At 36.8% G+C, this 15,117-nt stretch overlaps 1 protein-coding gene across 2 annotated transcripts in view; it reads left to right on the plus strand.

Moving 5' to 3' along the window:
• RASGRP1 (RAS guanyl releasing protein 1) overlaps positions 1-15,117 on the plus strand; it is a 42,690-nt gene that overhangs the window by 11,885 nt on the left and 15,688 nt on the right. For both annotated transcript variants that reach the window (XM_040599636.1, XM_040599637.1), the window contains exons 3-6: positions 6,605-6,710; positions 8,867-8,929; positions 10,878-11,009; positions 12,077-12,230. In XM_040599636.1, the coding sequence (XP_040455570.1) occupies positions 6,605-6,710; positions 8,867-8,929; positions 10,878-11,009; positions 12,077-12,230 (455 nt within the window). The remainder of the gene's footprint in view (positions 1-6,604; positions 6,711-8,866; positions 8,930-10,877; positions 11,010-12,076; positions 12,231-15,117) is intronic.

A 15,117-nucleotide genomic window follows, 5' to 3' on the forward strand; every position in this document is an offset into this window, starting at 1 on the left:
GAAGCAGCAGTGCCCCCCCCGCCTCTACTCCTGTAGAGAGTTTGAAGGGAGAAGTAGACTTGAAGAAACGTCAAGTTTGTAGGGTTTCTTCCAACATCTGTATTTACTTGGCTTCTTTAGAGTTGTGTTGGTGCAGGATTGATCACATAGCATGATTCTTTCCTCTCTGGAAAAATACTGATTTGTTCTCATTTTAATTTTGGAGGTTTTCCTCCTAAGACCAATTACTTGTGTAAATGAATTTCTGTATGACTCAATGGTTGCAAGCAAGCATGTATGGACAATAAGCCAATTAAAAAAAAAAAAAAGACAGTAAGAAAAGCTTTAGCTCAATTCCCTAAGTGTTTTGGTGCTGTCTGCTAAACATTCTTGTTGCATGGGGGGGAACACCACCATCCTGTCTAGAATTAAAGGCAAGGGGGAGAGCTCAAGACTCCACCTGCTTTCTGCTGCAGCTAAATTAAAACAATCATTCTTTTACCTAATTAGTACATCATCTTTGTAAGGATGTTGAATGGTGTTACTTCTGAAAGATATTAAGCACTTAAAGTAATGATCTGAAACAGAAATGCTCATTAAGGAAAAGTACAAAGTTCTACGCTTAGGGTAACAGGTTGTAAGAACAGTATGGTAAAGTCCTTGATACACAGCATTTCTGCAGAGAAGAATCTTAATGTGAAGATGGATTTTAAAATGGCAAATGGTTTGATGTAGCACTGCAGAAACTTCAAGGAGATGAGTATATGCATGGATGTGTGTGTGTGTCTTTTTTAAAGTATATATACATATTATTTAAGTACACTTGCATGTATAAAAATGCATATGTATATAAAGGTATTATGTACAGGGTATTAAAAATAATCTAACTCTGATGCTAAGACCTCCTCTGGAGTACTACATTCAGGTTTGCTTCATAAATGTGGAAGCTGCAGAGGGTTCAGGAAAGGATGTCAGTGTTGACCAGAGATCTAGAAACATACTGATAAGAGAAAGAGAATGTTTTTTCTGTCTGCTGGGGGCCAGGCAAAACAGGCTTAAGCTGTCCAAGTTGCCTGAAGTCTTTGATTAGACAGTAAGGAGAACGCTCTAATGACAGAGATGCTCAAGTACTAGAACAAGTCACCTACAGAGGCTGTGAAATCGTCATCACTGTAGAATTTTAACAACAAATTAAACTGGCTGTGAAGCATACTGGCTCTGAAGCATACCTGCTTTGAGAAAGCTGATTCTGCTCTGGGGCAAGGCAATAGAGTCCACTAGCTCCTAGCCCTGATTTCTGCCATCAACTGAGCTTTCAGGTGTCATTAAAAAATAAAGGCTATTTCCAACTCAGTAAGTGAACGCCCTAGTTTAAGTTGAATTTGACTGCTGACCCTCAATGATGGTGTCATAACTGATGAGCAGGTGTCATAATTTATGAATCTGATTCTGACCAAGTGTGATCAATTTAATGAGGAGAGTTAAATGACTACCTCTCTGTTACAGGGTACCAAATTCCAATGCGGCAATAATAAGCCTATAGTAGGAAGACTACTATGTGTTGCATAAGTTTTAAGCTGAAGGGGAACAGAGTGTTTCCTGTTTGTGAAAGTATGTTCCAGGAAGTATCAGTGAAATACTCATGAAATATTTCATTCAATTTTGATTGCTTCTGGCCATTCTACAGTTATTGTTAGTACTGCACTTCTCACGTGGGGCAGAGACATTGACTTATGGCTGTTTCTGTTCAGTCACTAAACCCTACCGTGTACTCCCACATGTACCTCCATATTTCATACATGTATCTGTGTTTTGTGAAAGTCTTTGAGATCTCAAGAATATCAGTTACCCTGATTTTCAAATCCCATGCTGCTTTAGTAATCTTTGCAAAGATTTATAACACCATCCCCACACCATCCTCTTTAAGCCACCAGAAAGAAACTTTGTAGAAATCTTGAAGAATTCTATGTAGCTTATCAGTATAGCAACCCACAAGTTTCAGCTTTGCACTTAATAAGACCACCTGCCGATTTCTGATGCTTCCTTGCATTGCATTGGTTTTTTTGTGCTTCTTTTTGATAACCACTGGAACACTTCAGGGAGTTTACAAGATGTTCTTAGTAGCTTAGTCACTGATCACGTGATGTCCGTGCTCTGTGATTCACTTCTGATTCATTTCAAATTGTGCACTAGGTGATAGAGTTGGAACCTGCTTATGAAATAAAAACAATGCTTATAAAATAAAGGCCTTTTAGACCTAGAAAAGCTAACTTTTCATTCTTGCAAAATTCAGATCAGTTAAGACATCTTTGGTATTCTTCCAGTTGCCTTACCAATGCACCCGAGTAGGAAAGTCTCAGTACAACAATCTTGTCTATTGAATGTACTCTTTCTGCTAAGTGTATTTACCACAGGCTTCATGGCCATCAGTACCTGGTGAAAAGCAGGCAGTTTGCTCTTGAAGCCTTGCTTATTGGCTTTTGAGTAGTTTGATTCTTTCAGCTATTCTAGGAACAAGTGATACTTCAGTTGTTTCTACATTACGAATTACAGGGTGCCACCGATTGGATTGAGCGATAGAGTGACTGATGGGCCTAGGTTAGGATGTTCTTTCCCCTGTGTGTTCTGAGGGTCACATATGCAATGGAACTTTTGTAATTGTAGTTTTTAGTGTAAATACCTAGATAATAAAATATTTATCCCTAAATGTCTGCATTTCTAAATACTAGAAAATTATATTCAACTCCTGCTTCCTTGTTTGTTTCAGATAATATATATTAAAACATCTTAGTACAATAAGGGCATATACAGGAGGATAAGCTTGTAACCGTAACCTGTGGGTTATTTGTATTTTGCTGCAGTGAAACAAAGCAGAGGCTTATGCAATTTTTTGCAGCTTGCTTTAAATTGACTAACTGAAACACACCCTTTCCACTTTATTTAGTATTCACTTAGTGGTTTTTGCTCAGCAGAGTGTGTGGTTAGAAACAGGTATATGAACGGAAATGAAAATGAGTCTCAAAGTTTTAAAACAAGCTGCTAGAGGTTCAAGAGAATGCTGCAGAGGCATTCAGAGACACTCTTGCAACACAGTCAGGAAAGCCCTCTTACTGGCTCCGCCGTTTGCACAAAGATAGTTTACCATAACTTTTGTTACTTCCTTATACATGACTACGTTTGGCAGGTTAGCTTTCTGAAAAGATGTGACCTGGTGGTCAGAGATGTGAAAGACCCAATGACAGTTCTGAAACCAAACATGAGCTGGAGTCTCTTCTCACCTAAGGCCCCTTTTTACCTGTTTGACGCCATGGATTTTTTATGAATTGCAAATTTGTGAAATACAAATAGACGAGGAGTCAGAATCAGTATTTTTCTTTTTAGTAATGTTTGCTGTATCATGGTGTATGCACTTGAAAAGTACTTCATTTTAAAACTGGGCAGGAAGACGACATTAAATGTTTGATACTGCATGTGTTTGTAAAATTGTGTGCTGCTGCAATTCCATGCAGGCTTGCTGCTCAGTGCTGAAGTGTACTGGGGACCTTAAGGTGTTTTTGCTGCAGAGGGTTTATTTTGGTCTTTAAGCTATCACAAATACAATGCTTTTTTTGTGGAGATGAGCCTTTTAGTTGGGCGAGATAATGGATAGCACAAAACTGAGTACTACTTTGATGCGTGCAAAATAATTGCATGTCATCGCAATGAAGTCTATCTGTCTCTGTTGTGAGATAATGAGGTCTGGATGTTGTGAAGCATAAACGCACTTTTATTATGCAAGAAAATACCATAAATGTGTTGACCTAATCACTAATAGTAAGGAGAGCATACTGTTTTTCTCTGCATCTTTGTGAAACGGAAAAGAGACTTTCTAGAGGACAGGTATTCAATCTGGAACCTGGTGCCAAATGGTACCTGTGTTGTGTCATCGCAGAGGAGTTTGGAATGTACAGAGGAGAAACTGCTAGGAGAGTTATTTGCTGTCTTTGGCAGCTGGAGATATCTATACTGAGCACTTCTGAAAAGCTGGTGATTTAATTACAGCTATATATACTTAATAGTATGTGTGTATGTTACAATTTGGCTTCCAAGTTAAGCGTATGTTGAACTTTTCTGGTTAAACAAGAGCTGTTGGATGGAGGCTCTGGCAGAAAGCCAAGTGTTGTAAAATGGATGAGAATTGATACAGGTGTCTGTATGCAAGGCCTAAAACAATTTTACTCTTCCTGAAGAAACGGAAGAGTACAAAATGCCAAATACTAAAGGCATGAATAAGTATTGATCCCTGTTGGCCCAGCTTTTCTCTGCAAATTTCCCACTTCTCTGGCTGGATGCTTTGCTGTTTTGCCCTCAGTGCACCTGCTGTGATACCTAGGCAGTTTACATCCCAGAAAGATTATTTAGGTAACGAATGAAATTATGTGAGAACATGAACAAGGAATGCATAAACTTTGATTCATGCTATAAAACTGAGAACCTGTAGTAAGTCAAAAGGCAGATCAAGAACTTTTAGTTACATGGGGTCTATACTGCTACCATTTATGGGGCTGTAGAATGGGCAGACTTTACCCCTGCCCATATTGCTGTAGGTAGAATTACTACTTACCTTCTGTAGTTAAACTTAAATTGTAGATATGGAAAATGGTCCCTCATGTTCCATGTTGAAGATCGCCAGATGCAGAAAGTTCTTATTCTGGGTTTGACAGTGCTGAGTGGCTTGCTGCATGTTCAGATAGGTCTGGCAGAATTTACTGATCAGGACTTCTCTGCTTGCCTTGCCTGAGAGGCTGGCTGTAGTAGGATATTTCAATACTATTTATTGTATTGAGTTTCCTCCAAACTGACTGTGCTTTTGCTAGAAGAATGAAGTTACCCACACCAGGTATATGATACCCTGCACATACTCTGCTTTCAGGGCTTCAAACAGTCAGCTGAAACAATAGCTTCACTTGTAAACTACAGATCTAGGCCATTCTGAGTCACCTTCCTACTAAATGACATCTACTCTGCAGGCTGTCAGCTTAAACTAAATTCGATGGAAAGATAGGAATCTCAAAGAATTGCTTGTGTAGAAGAGTGACGTCCAGATCAGTGCTCACATTGGTGTAGGGGCAGCTGTGTGAGCCCAGCATTGGTTTGGTTTGATCTGCTGTCTGGCCAGTCAGCCTGCATTCAGCCACAGCATGTATTGCTTTGCGTAGCTGATCACTTTAAGCGTCAGTAAGGAGTTGTGGCATTGTTGTTGGGAAGAGAAAGAAAAGACTTTCAGGGGAGAGTATAGTAATAAAGGGCATGAATAGGACTATCATGGGGGCGAAGAATACAGAAGACAGATCTAGAGGAAATCAGCTTTTACTCATTCTACCAAAGATCCAATGTATTGTTCAAAAGGAACCACCTAGGTTCTGGATTTCTTTCTTCACATTTGGTACCTTGCTGTAGAAAAGCATGGAAACTTTTGCTCAATGGCTAACATCAGTTATCTTGTTTTGTAAGTCATCTAAGTTTAATGAACATTTTTGGCTTTGTGCAATTTAAAAATGTGGTTTTTTTTTTCCCCTCTAGTAATAGATGCCATTTCATACGCTGCAAATCTGCTGTTTCACCTACCTCTTCCATTTTTTCCTTATTGCACATTGCTTCTGTATATTGTTCTAGTTACTACTATTTTAAGTGATAACTATATTTATCCTCAGAGAGGACAGTGTATTTAAAATTATTCAAAAAGGTGAATTTTCTTTTGTGTTTGAAAGGGTGTCTAATTCCAATTCAAGCTACTTAGGTTCTCGCAGCATGCTGTAGAAAAACATAATCTGTTAATACTTAGACACACTTTCACTACTGTGTTACAGAAATGGAAACTTTGAAACGTTCTGCTACATTTGATGTCCTTGATCTTTTCTGAATATGGAAAAAAACCTCACAAGACCCAGAAGATAGATGTAGTCTAAGAACAGTCTTCAAGTGAAATCCTTGTAATGCGTAGTTCAAGAAAATGTGTTAGGACATTTAGGTCCACCACTGGGAGTCTGCACAGATTAATCTCAGGACTTCTGCAGACATTGTAGCTCCTTCCATGCACATCTAGGTGTAGATCCTAATCTGTGCATGTACTTTGGTGTTATGCGTGTCAGCAGTACAAAAAGCCTCTCGAACACTTAAGAATATTGCCGTTCTGTTTGGTAAGTTCAGTCATGCCACTGACTGACTCTATGGGTCAGCAACTGAATTCTTTTTCTCTGCAATTCATTAATTTGTTTCAAAGGTTATGCTTATCTGCGTAAAGCTAAGCATTTAAGTGCATTGCTGTATCATTATGTATAATTGCCTGCATATTTTGAGTACTTTTGAGACAGCTACTGTTTTGCTTGCCTTTTTGTGTTTTTTTTTTTTTTTGGGGGGTGGGGTGGGTGGAGGTGGGGTGGGTAAAGGTCTTCAAAATCCTGGTAGTAAAATACAGTTCTTATATAGCTTTCATAAGAAAAATGATGCGCTCCTAAGTTAGTAAGTTACTGCTGTCTTTGAAATAGCGTAAGTGAGCAGGCCTGATTAGTATTCTGAAAAAGCCTCTTGCAAGTTGTTTACCAAGGTATACCAAGATTTCAATATGAGTGCTCCTTTTTTTCAGATTTAGAAGGAAATGCATGTCAGAACAACCAGCTGCTAAAGATAATTCTGGCCATGCATCAACTTATCATCTCTTCTGCAGACATGCTCCAGAAACTCATTGATCTATATCCTTTGTAATATTCAGCTGCTGTTAAGGTAATATTAGATAGCTTTACAACTTTGAAATGCGTAAGTAGAGAATATTTAATCTATGGGTGTATTACTGTTCCACTGATTAAAACAATATACTTGTTCTATACAGTTTTTGGTTGTATCGTGCAGTTTTGTTTGGTTTAGGGTTGAGGCTTTTTGGTTTTTTTGGTTTAGCTTATCATCCACAGAGAAAGTGATGAAACTCCAATTTAAAGTAAGATTGAATGACCCTCCATTGGCTGTGGAGGGAATATCTAGCAGGTGTTAGATAAATGTATTTCCTCACTTAGGTACTGTGAATCTGGGCCTACATTTCAGATTTCTTTCTTTCTGTCCTCCGTACAAGTAGCAGAGCAAAGAACAAAAGTGCAATTTTTGAAAATATTCTGATTGTATCATCTAGAAAGGAAATTTTCAGCAGATATGATTTCTAACTCACATACTCAACATTCCAATGCACTGAAATAAATCATAAGCTTTTCCTTCCTATTTGTTCCTGTTTTGAGGTGACTGCCTGGACTCATACATGTGTGTTTCCGGCTCATTAGATTTTTCACTACAAAGCTACTGGGTCATATTGGCAATATCAGCCTTTCTTAGGAATTTTTGATTGTGGAATATGTTACCTGACTTCTTAGCTTTATGGAATGTTTACTCCTAATTAGATGAGTGCAGTACAGGAAGCAGACCTGACATGCTAAGAATGTCCAGCCAATTTTGGTGAAATTTAATTTAGATAATCCTTTCCTTTCTTCTCCCAAACTCTGTATCTTACTGGCTTTTAAAAGCAGCATCATTTACAACAGAGCTTTACTCTAGTGTTGTATTTTGACTGTCCTGCTCTTTATCTAACCACAAGTGTTAGCCAAGTGTGCTAAGCTACAACTATGGTGTAGCGTTGCGTTTAACTTTGGCTCATATGCTCTTCGAAAATGGAAGAAAGTAATTGCATGTTTCTGAGAAGTAGTGTTTTCTACAGTCAGAGAAGTGATTCAAACTTTTATCAAATTTGCGTATTTTGCAAGCTTGGTTTTTGAGTCTGTGTATAGCTCCCTGTAAAGACACTGAAAGGTGAAGACAGTTTTGAATGTTTCAGGTAGTCTGGGCTCTTGTATTTCCAAAATCCTTGCAAATGTCCCAGTTTCACTATTTTTCATGCCCCAAATTATGTGAATGATTTTAGATGGTTATGGATGATTTGTAAGCCATCTAACTTCAGACATTCAGTTCAGGACCCTTCAAAGGATTTGGGAACTTAACTCAGACCTCGCTAGTTCTAAGTGCTTAAATTAGGCTGACCGTAATGTGAGTGCTTAAATTGTGGATGGTGTGTCCCCTCAGTTGCAGTAGATTTAGGCTGCAGTTAATTTCAGTCAGATTGTAGGAGGATCCACAAGGTTTTTCATTAAGTTATATTTTTTAGTACTGATAATACGTACGTAATCTACAGCAGAAGAATCAAGATATGCATAATACATTTCCCAAACTGATTTTACATGTCTTTAAAAGACAATGGCTACAATATCAAAACATGTTTTATAGAGCTAAGAGACTAAAAATATGGGTGTTTCTTTTCAGTTGTCACAGCAAGTCAAGTGAAAACTGTTGTGTAGTTAGAAAGGTGAGGTTTTTCTCAGCAAGCAAGGAGACATGTTTCACATTTTTTTCTACCATTGTATGCCACTAGTTATGTTTAAAAGAAAATAGCATCTTTTTTCAAAAAACTCCAGTGAATCGTAATTAACTGAATGGGAGTTTTTCATAGAAGTAGTAGTTGATAAATTTGCTATTACGGTTTCAAATTTTAGTGAGATGTGCTAGTGCATGATTTTTATTAGAAACTGTGAGGCATGTTGCAAAGAAACACATGCAGAAAGCAGAATCATTTTGCTACTCAACACTACTCAGCACTTAGGCGGCCACATCAGTATTACTCATAGTAGTCGTATTTACAATAAACTTTTGCTAACAATCTTGGGATATACTTTGTATACACTTGTGTAAAACCCTGGTCTTGTCTTATATGCCATCACTAGAATGATTCCTGTTGCTTACAGGTACGGAAGTGTCAAGCATGTTATGTTTCATATCATGTGAATAGATGTGGTTTTCCTTAACAGTTTTCTACCTATCTTAATGCTTTAGAAAATAAGTCTTCAATGCTGTGTGTAAAGATATGCTATTTTGTGAGGTAAGAATATTCTTGGTAGCTATTAGTCTGCAGCTATCCATGTATCATACATAAGAACACTTTTACATCTTAAGCTGACATTAAAAAGAGAAACAGCTATACTGTTTCAGCTTTTCTAAGTTCACTTTAGCAGCTTTACACAAAAAAAGGCCCAACCAGCTTTGTGCAGATCCATTGAAGTCAGTGCACGTCACAATTTTGGACAGCAGTCTGTATGAATCTGTATCTTAAACATCAGTGAAAATTGACAGTGCTCAGGAATTGATAGCATAGTGTCTCTTACTATATTGGTCTCTTAAGAAAATGAAGTGGGATGGTGCAGCTAATATTAAGCAAAACTGTTGTATTTGGTAGGTAATTCTTAGTAATTCTACTTAGTCACTTGCAATGATCCTGGATTGCTTTTTTTTTTTTTTTTTTTTTTTTTAATTAAGGTTAGTAAAGTTTGATATCTCACTTTAGAGAAAACAGAAGAGGGGGAATAAAGATGCAACTCTGGTAATAGATTAGCATATAATATCTCTTTTTTACACAAAGTGGGATGTAAGTAGTAGCAGTTAGGAAAGTAAAATTTATTTTAAATGATGATTTTATTATCTCGAAGTAAATTATTGGTTAGGTCAGAATGCTTTGGTATTATATGTGGTCTGGGAACATTTTGCTTCTTGGCAAATTCATATATACATGCATCCAAGAGAATGTGCATTTCCGTTTTTCCAACAAGCACAGACTTTTACATGCATGGGTGTACTGGGTCTGGCTGAGAAGGAGTTAACTTTCTTCAGGGCAGCCCCCGTGATGCTGCGCTTTGCATCTGTGAGTAAAACACATTAATGTTTTAGCTGTTGATGAAAAGTGATTACACTGCCCCACCCCCCACCCCCCGCCCCCAGCTTGTAGGCTGGGGATGAGCTTGCGGTTGGGAAGGGCAGCTGACCTGAATTGACCCAAGGGGTGTTCCATGCCATACAGCATCATGCTTAGCAATAAAAACTTGGGGGCTCGTCATTCCAAAGCAGCTGTTGGTTGGATACTGGCTGAGCATCTTGCAAGAGATGGCGATTGCCTTTGTATCACTTGTTTGATTGGCTTTTTTCTTTCATTCAGTTATTAAACTGTCTTTATCTTGGCCCATGTATTTTTACTGCTTTTGCCGTTCCTATTTGCTCCCCCATCCCACTGCAGGGGGGAGGAGTGAGCAAGCACCTGGGTGGGTACTCAGTTGCTGGCCAGGGTCAACCCACCACAGTGGGTGACAAGTCACGTAGAGGAATTAAAATACAAAATGTGTGGCTGAAACAGTTTGTAGAAGAGTGTAGTTCTCTGAAAATATTTTGTGCATGTGAGACTGAATCACTGTAAACTATTAAATATATTTAATTAGTAATTTTTTTCAGTTGATAGATAAAATTCTGACTAGCACAGTGCATTGTTTGTGGGTTTTTTGTTTGTTTGTTTGGTTTTTTTATGTCCAGACCAAATAAGTTCAAGTTTTAAAGGAATATATTTATTATGATAATAATATTTATATATTATTATATATAATATATATTATTATAATATATAATATATATTAAATATATAAAAAATATATAATATTTATATTATAAAATTTTCTGGAAGTTCATGAAGAGAAAACCAGCATGCATTTTTTTTTTGCAGATTTAATGTGAAACTAAAAATTTTAATATTGAATTTATTGCAGACATATATGTAGTATAGTTCTATATGGCATTAAGCCAGGTAGTTCCAAATTTGTTTTTAATCTTGCAATTCTGATTGCTGATAAAATCAAGGTAGCCTAGCAAAAGCACCTAAAAGCAAGATTTATTCCCTGAAGTTGGTCAAGAGGAAATACAACTCATAAAAAGGAGCATAAATTTCAACCTTGCTGATGTTAGAGCAAAACCTTTATTTTTTGTCTTTCTGTATTTTCAATGTGCAATAGGTATTGGATTACAGAGTTCTGGGTTATGTTCAAAATGGACTCTAAACTATCCACAACTATGGAGGAATTTCAGGAACTGGTTAAAGCTAATGGTGAGGAGTTACACTGTCGTCTGATCGACACAACTCAAATGTGAGTGCCAAAGTCTCGGAAAACAAACCTGTGCTCTGAATTTCCTTTATTCAAATATAATGTCTCTCCAGTGTAGCAAGATAATGGTCCTATAGTGTGTTAGCTTTAATAAGTCATGTTATCTATCCTTAGAAGAGTTTATACATCGTTATAGATTAAAATTATGTAGAGGAACAGAATGCCTTTTAAGAATGGCTTAGGTTGAATTTAACTGCTGTGTAGGCTTTGTGCTGATTTTCTATGCTAGATAACTTACTCCATCCAGGGAACTTAGAAAATCTGTAAAGGTCTAATGATTTTGAAAGATCACTTGAAGTCAATGAGAAAGGAGAATACAGATGAGGTACAAAAAGTGTGTTTGTATTTTTAACACCAAAGGTAAGTGAGAAGATACAGTTTATTATGTTGTCAAACTCTTGATACTATTTTATGTGATTTTAGTTATAAAATTACTTGTCCTGTCAAGAATAAATCCTACAGCTGTACATCACATAGTTCTTCTTAGGGAAGAGAACCTTCCTTGTTCTATGAGAGTATGATAGTTCTGTGGAACTCTATAATAGTGTCAAATCGTACTTTGGTTGGAAATGTACAGGTAAAAGCAGAGCAGAATTTTGCATACATTTTATATCTGATTATGAAAGAGGGTATTTAGTTTTTCACATCCAGAATTAAATTTCATTACTCCATGGGCAAATAGCGTAGGGGGACAGTTCATACTCAGAGGCTGGTCAAGGAAATCTGTAAGAATTATTAAATGGAGGAGCACTGGATGTGTTCAATGAAGACAAAGTTAGTGATTCTGGAAGTGTGATATATAATCTCATGTTGTTTAGTAATATAGCTGTATTGTACTTATGTGCTACATCAATATAATAATGATTAAAAGTAATGTTTTTGTTGTATAATCTCTAATGCATGAAAGGAGCTTGTTTAGAAATTAGAATAATTCACTTTCTATTGCAGTAAGGCATGAAAACAGTGTTACTTTTGTATTAGGGACAGAGGAAAAGTTTGCTCTTCGGAAGATAACTCAAGGTAACTCTCTTTTAAAATTTGTCAAAAAGAAATTCTAGGGATTGGTCTAGAAAGCTGACACAGCGTGTGAAGGTCAACACCAGTAAGAAACGGAAAGTCTCGCTTCTTTTTGATCATCTTGAGCCAGAGGAGCTGTCAGACCACCTTACATACCTTGAATTTAAGTCTTTCAGAAGAATATCAGTAAGTGACATTTATTTATTTATTTATCTTAAACAATGATGGAAAGGATGTAGAAAAGATGGGAGAGGGATATTATTAAAAGATCAACCTTGCAATGGAAGCCGTTGGCCAAGCTGAGTCTGTGTCCAGACACTTTGTTTTATTAGTGTTGAAGGTGGCCAGTGGTACTTAAAAATTCTGAATACATTACCCTTTTCCTGCAGTCATTTGAGGGAGAGTGAACCTTTTAAGCAACTGTAGAACAGAGTTGGGGAAAGGTCAGTTGGAAGGAAGAGGAGTAAACCATTTGATCTTCTTCCAAGTAATCTTTTTGTTAGAACAAATGGTGTCATTGGGCACAGGAACAAACAGCTGTCTTTGAAATCAGTAATCAGGCTGAAATGGGATGAAGGATACTTGGAATATTCTCTTAGAGTGCTAACCTCCTGTGATTGTAGGAAACTGCAACATTCTTATGCAGTGACTAATGGACTGTCTGTGTAGAAGATGTCCACTGGACTCCGCTTGCCATTTTTGAGTGTGCATAACAAAGACTAGGGGTGGGAAAGCACTTGAGAAAATGCCTTTTTTAATGTAAAAAGGGTTTAAAATATGTTAACAGGCAAGCTTTCAAGTACACAAACAGCTCTTAAGGATTTCTCTTATTTATGTTTTCTTTCATTTGATTTGTTTTCTTAGCTATGTTGGTAACCAATAAGATGCTAACTTCCCTGTGCACCTTGGCTTCACTTGCATCCTTATGTGCTACAACATTACTTTTATTCAAACCTGATAACAGTTCACACACGGAAAAGAAAAGCGAATATTAGAGGCTAAAATCTAAGATGGTTGCGAAGTCAGTGTGATGATAACAGTGAAAGCAAAGTGGTTTTTTTTAGGGTTTTTTGTTTGTTTTGGTTATTTAGTGGGTTTTTTTGAAACACTACAATTTGTAGATGAAGTCTTGTAAGGAAAGAGGCTCTCAATAGATTGTGGAAGGTTTCAGAGTCATGTGTTAGTGTAGTTTATCTTGAGCTGACGATACATGACTCTTCGTGTTTTGGGTTAAATTCAAAAAACCATAGAACCAAAGTCATGCACAGATTGCTGTCTGTAGGCAGTAATAATATGCAAAGCTTATATAAGTTAACATTTTCAAGCTCTGTGCAGACATAAAGTAATTAATGACTAATGAACATAACAAGGATGATTGCAGTCACAGTATCAGATGTGTCATAGAATTCCAACAGTTACATACTTGTATACATTTTTTATGCAGGGTCCCCTGCATATGTTTTGGGATAAATTGAGTTTACTGAGAACTCAGACCAGAAAATAATGTTAATAAATAGCTATATTCATTAACTCTTTGCAGAATGTGTTCATGATATGCTAAGCCACAGATTCCTTTTGTTATTCTAACATGTTAAAATATACTGGGAGAAGGCTGCAAATGACCTGCAGTGTTATTAGTCACTAGAATAACTATTCATAGGTTCAGTCATTTGAAAGTCAGAAAGGAACAGTTGATCCCCTGAACACATAGAGCGCTAGCAAAATCTTCCACAAGATACCATGTATCTTACAGCAAAGAGAAATGCAGAGTGGTGTTCACAGGGTAATGACTGCAGGTATGCTGGTGTTTGGAAACCATTTTAATTTATGGTTATAAAAAACATGGAGGCTACACTGTTTTGTAAGAATCTGGATTGTGCTTTTCTGTTGAGGCTCATGTTAGTCATTGCAATATCAGACTGTTGCATTATTGAAGTACCTGGATTTCTTTACCTTATCTGCAACTAACAATCCTGTTACAGCTAACCTCGTTAATAAATTCTTTTACCAAAATTATTTTGAAAATTTCAGTAGTATGTTAGATATAAATTTGTTCAGCATTTAAAAAAAAATTTCTGAAGAAGAGAGCTGCTGAGAACAAAATATAGAATTGAAAACTTATCTCTCTGTATTAGACTAGTTGCTTAAATGTCAAGATCCTGCCGAATCTGGCTGGGGTTCAAAATTCAAAGAATAATTGTGAGTACTATGTAAACTCAGAGGCAGCTTTACTTATTAATGTTTATGTTTCTTCCATTTTTTATTTAATAAGAGGACAAATCCAGAGATGTCTGCTGTCATGTCTTGTTTTTAAAGTTTCAGTAGTTATTACGTGGATTGAAAAAGGTTAAAAAGTGGAGAGAAAATTAGAGAAGGAGAGCAAGAAACAAACAGCAGCTCACAATTTATAACTTTTTCTTAAGTTTCAATGCCATTCAGCATATTCCTGTGGCCTTAAGAAAGGATTAGGTGTCTAATAGAGCAGTGAATGTTTTTGGTAAGATGCTCATAGATGGTCATAGTAAGAATGGATGTATAAATCCCATGTCACATTTCCTGATGATTCAAATTCTTGTGTGTTCTTGTTAATGGATAAATCAGAAGAATGGTTAAACATTGCATCAACAAAAACAAATGATTACTTCTTTTTGATCTTAAACAGATTTTTTTAAGCCATTCTTCCCACTATCATGTACAGGTGTCAACTGAACAATTTTAGATTGCTTTGGTTAAATAAGAGAATCTCACAAGCTGTATTAAAAATATTAAGGAATCTGTAGCCCTCATTCTTGAAGGTCTTGCCTCAGGTATATTAATTTTATTGAACTTGCTTTCTGTATTAGCGTAGTATAATTCAGAAGTGTGCCCTAACTATGTAATCCGAACACTGAAATTCCTTGTACTTCCTTAAACTATCACTTAGTTACTAGATTACTTAGTTACTTTAAATTCCATTTAACCTTCCCTGTAGAAGCCTACATTCAATGAATCGATGGAGCCACTGAGGCTGGGAGGAAAGCCCCAGTTCTACTTGTCCTAGGGTTTATAAGAGCCAAGGCTACTGAGATACACA

Source organism: Falco naumanni, chromosome 7 (assembly GCF_017639655.2).
Source record: "Falco naumanni isolate bFalNau1 chromosome 7, bFalNau1.pat, whole genome shotgun sequence".
In the NCBI taxonomy this organism is placed as follows: Eukaryota; Metazoa; Chordata; class Aves; order Falconiformes; family Falconidae; genus Falco; species Falco naumanni.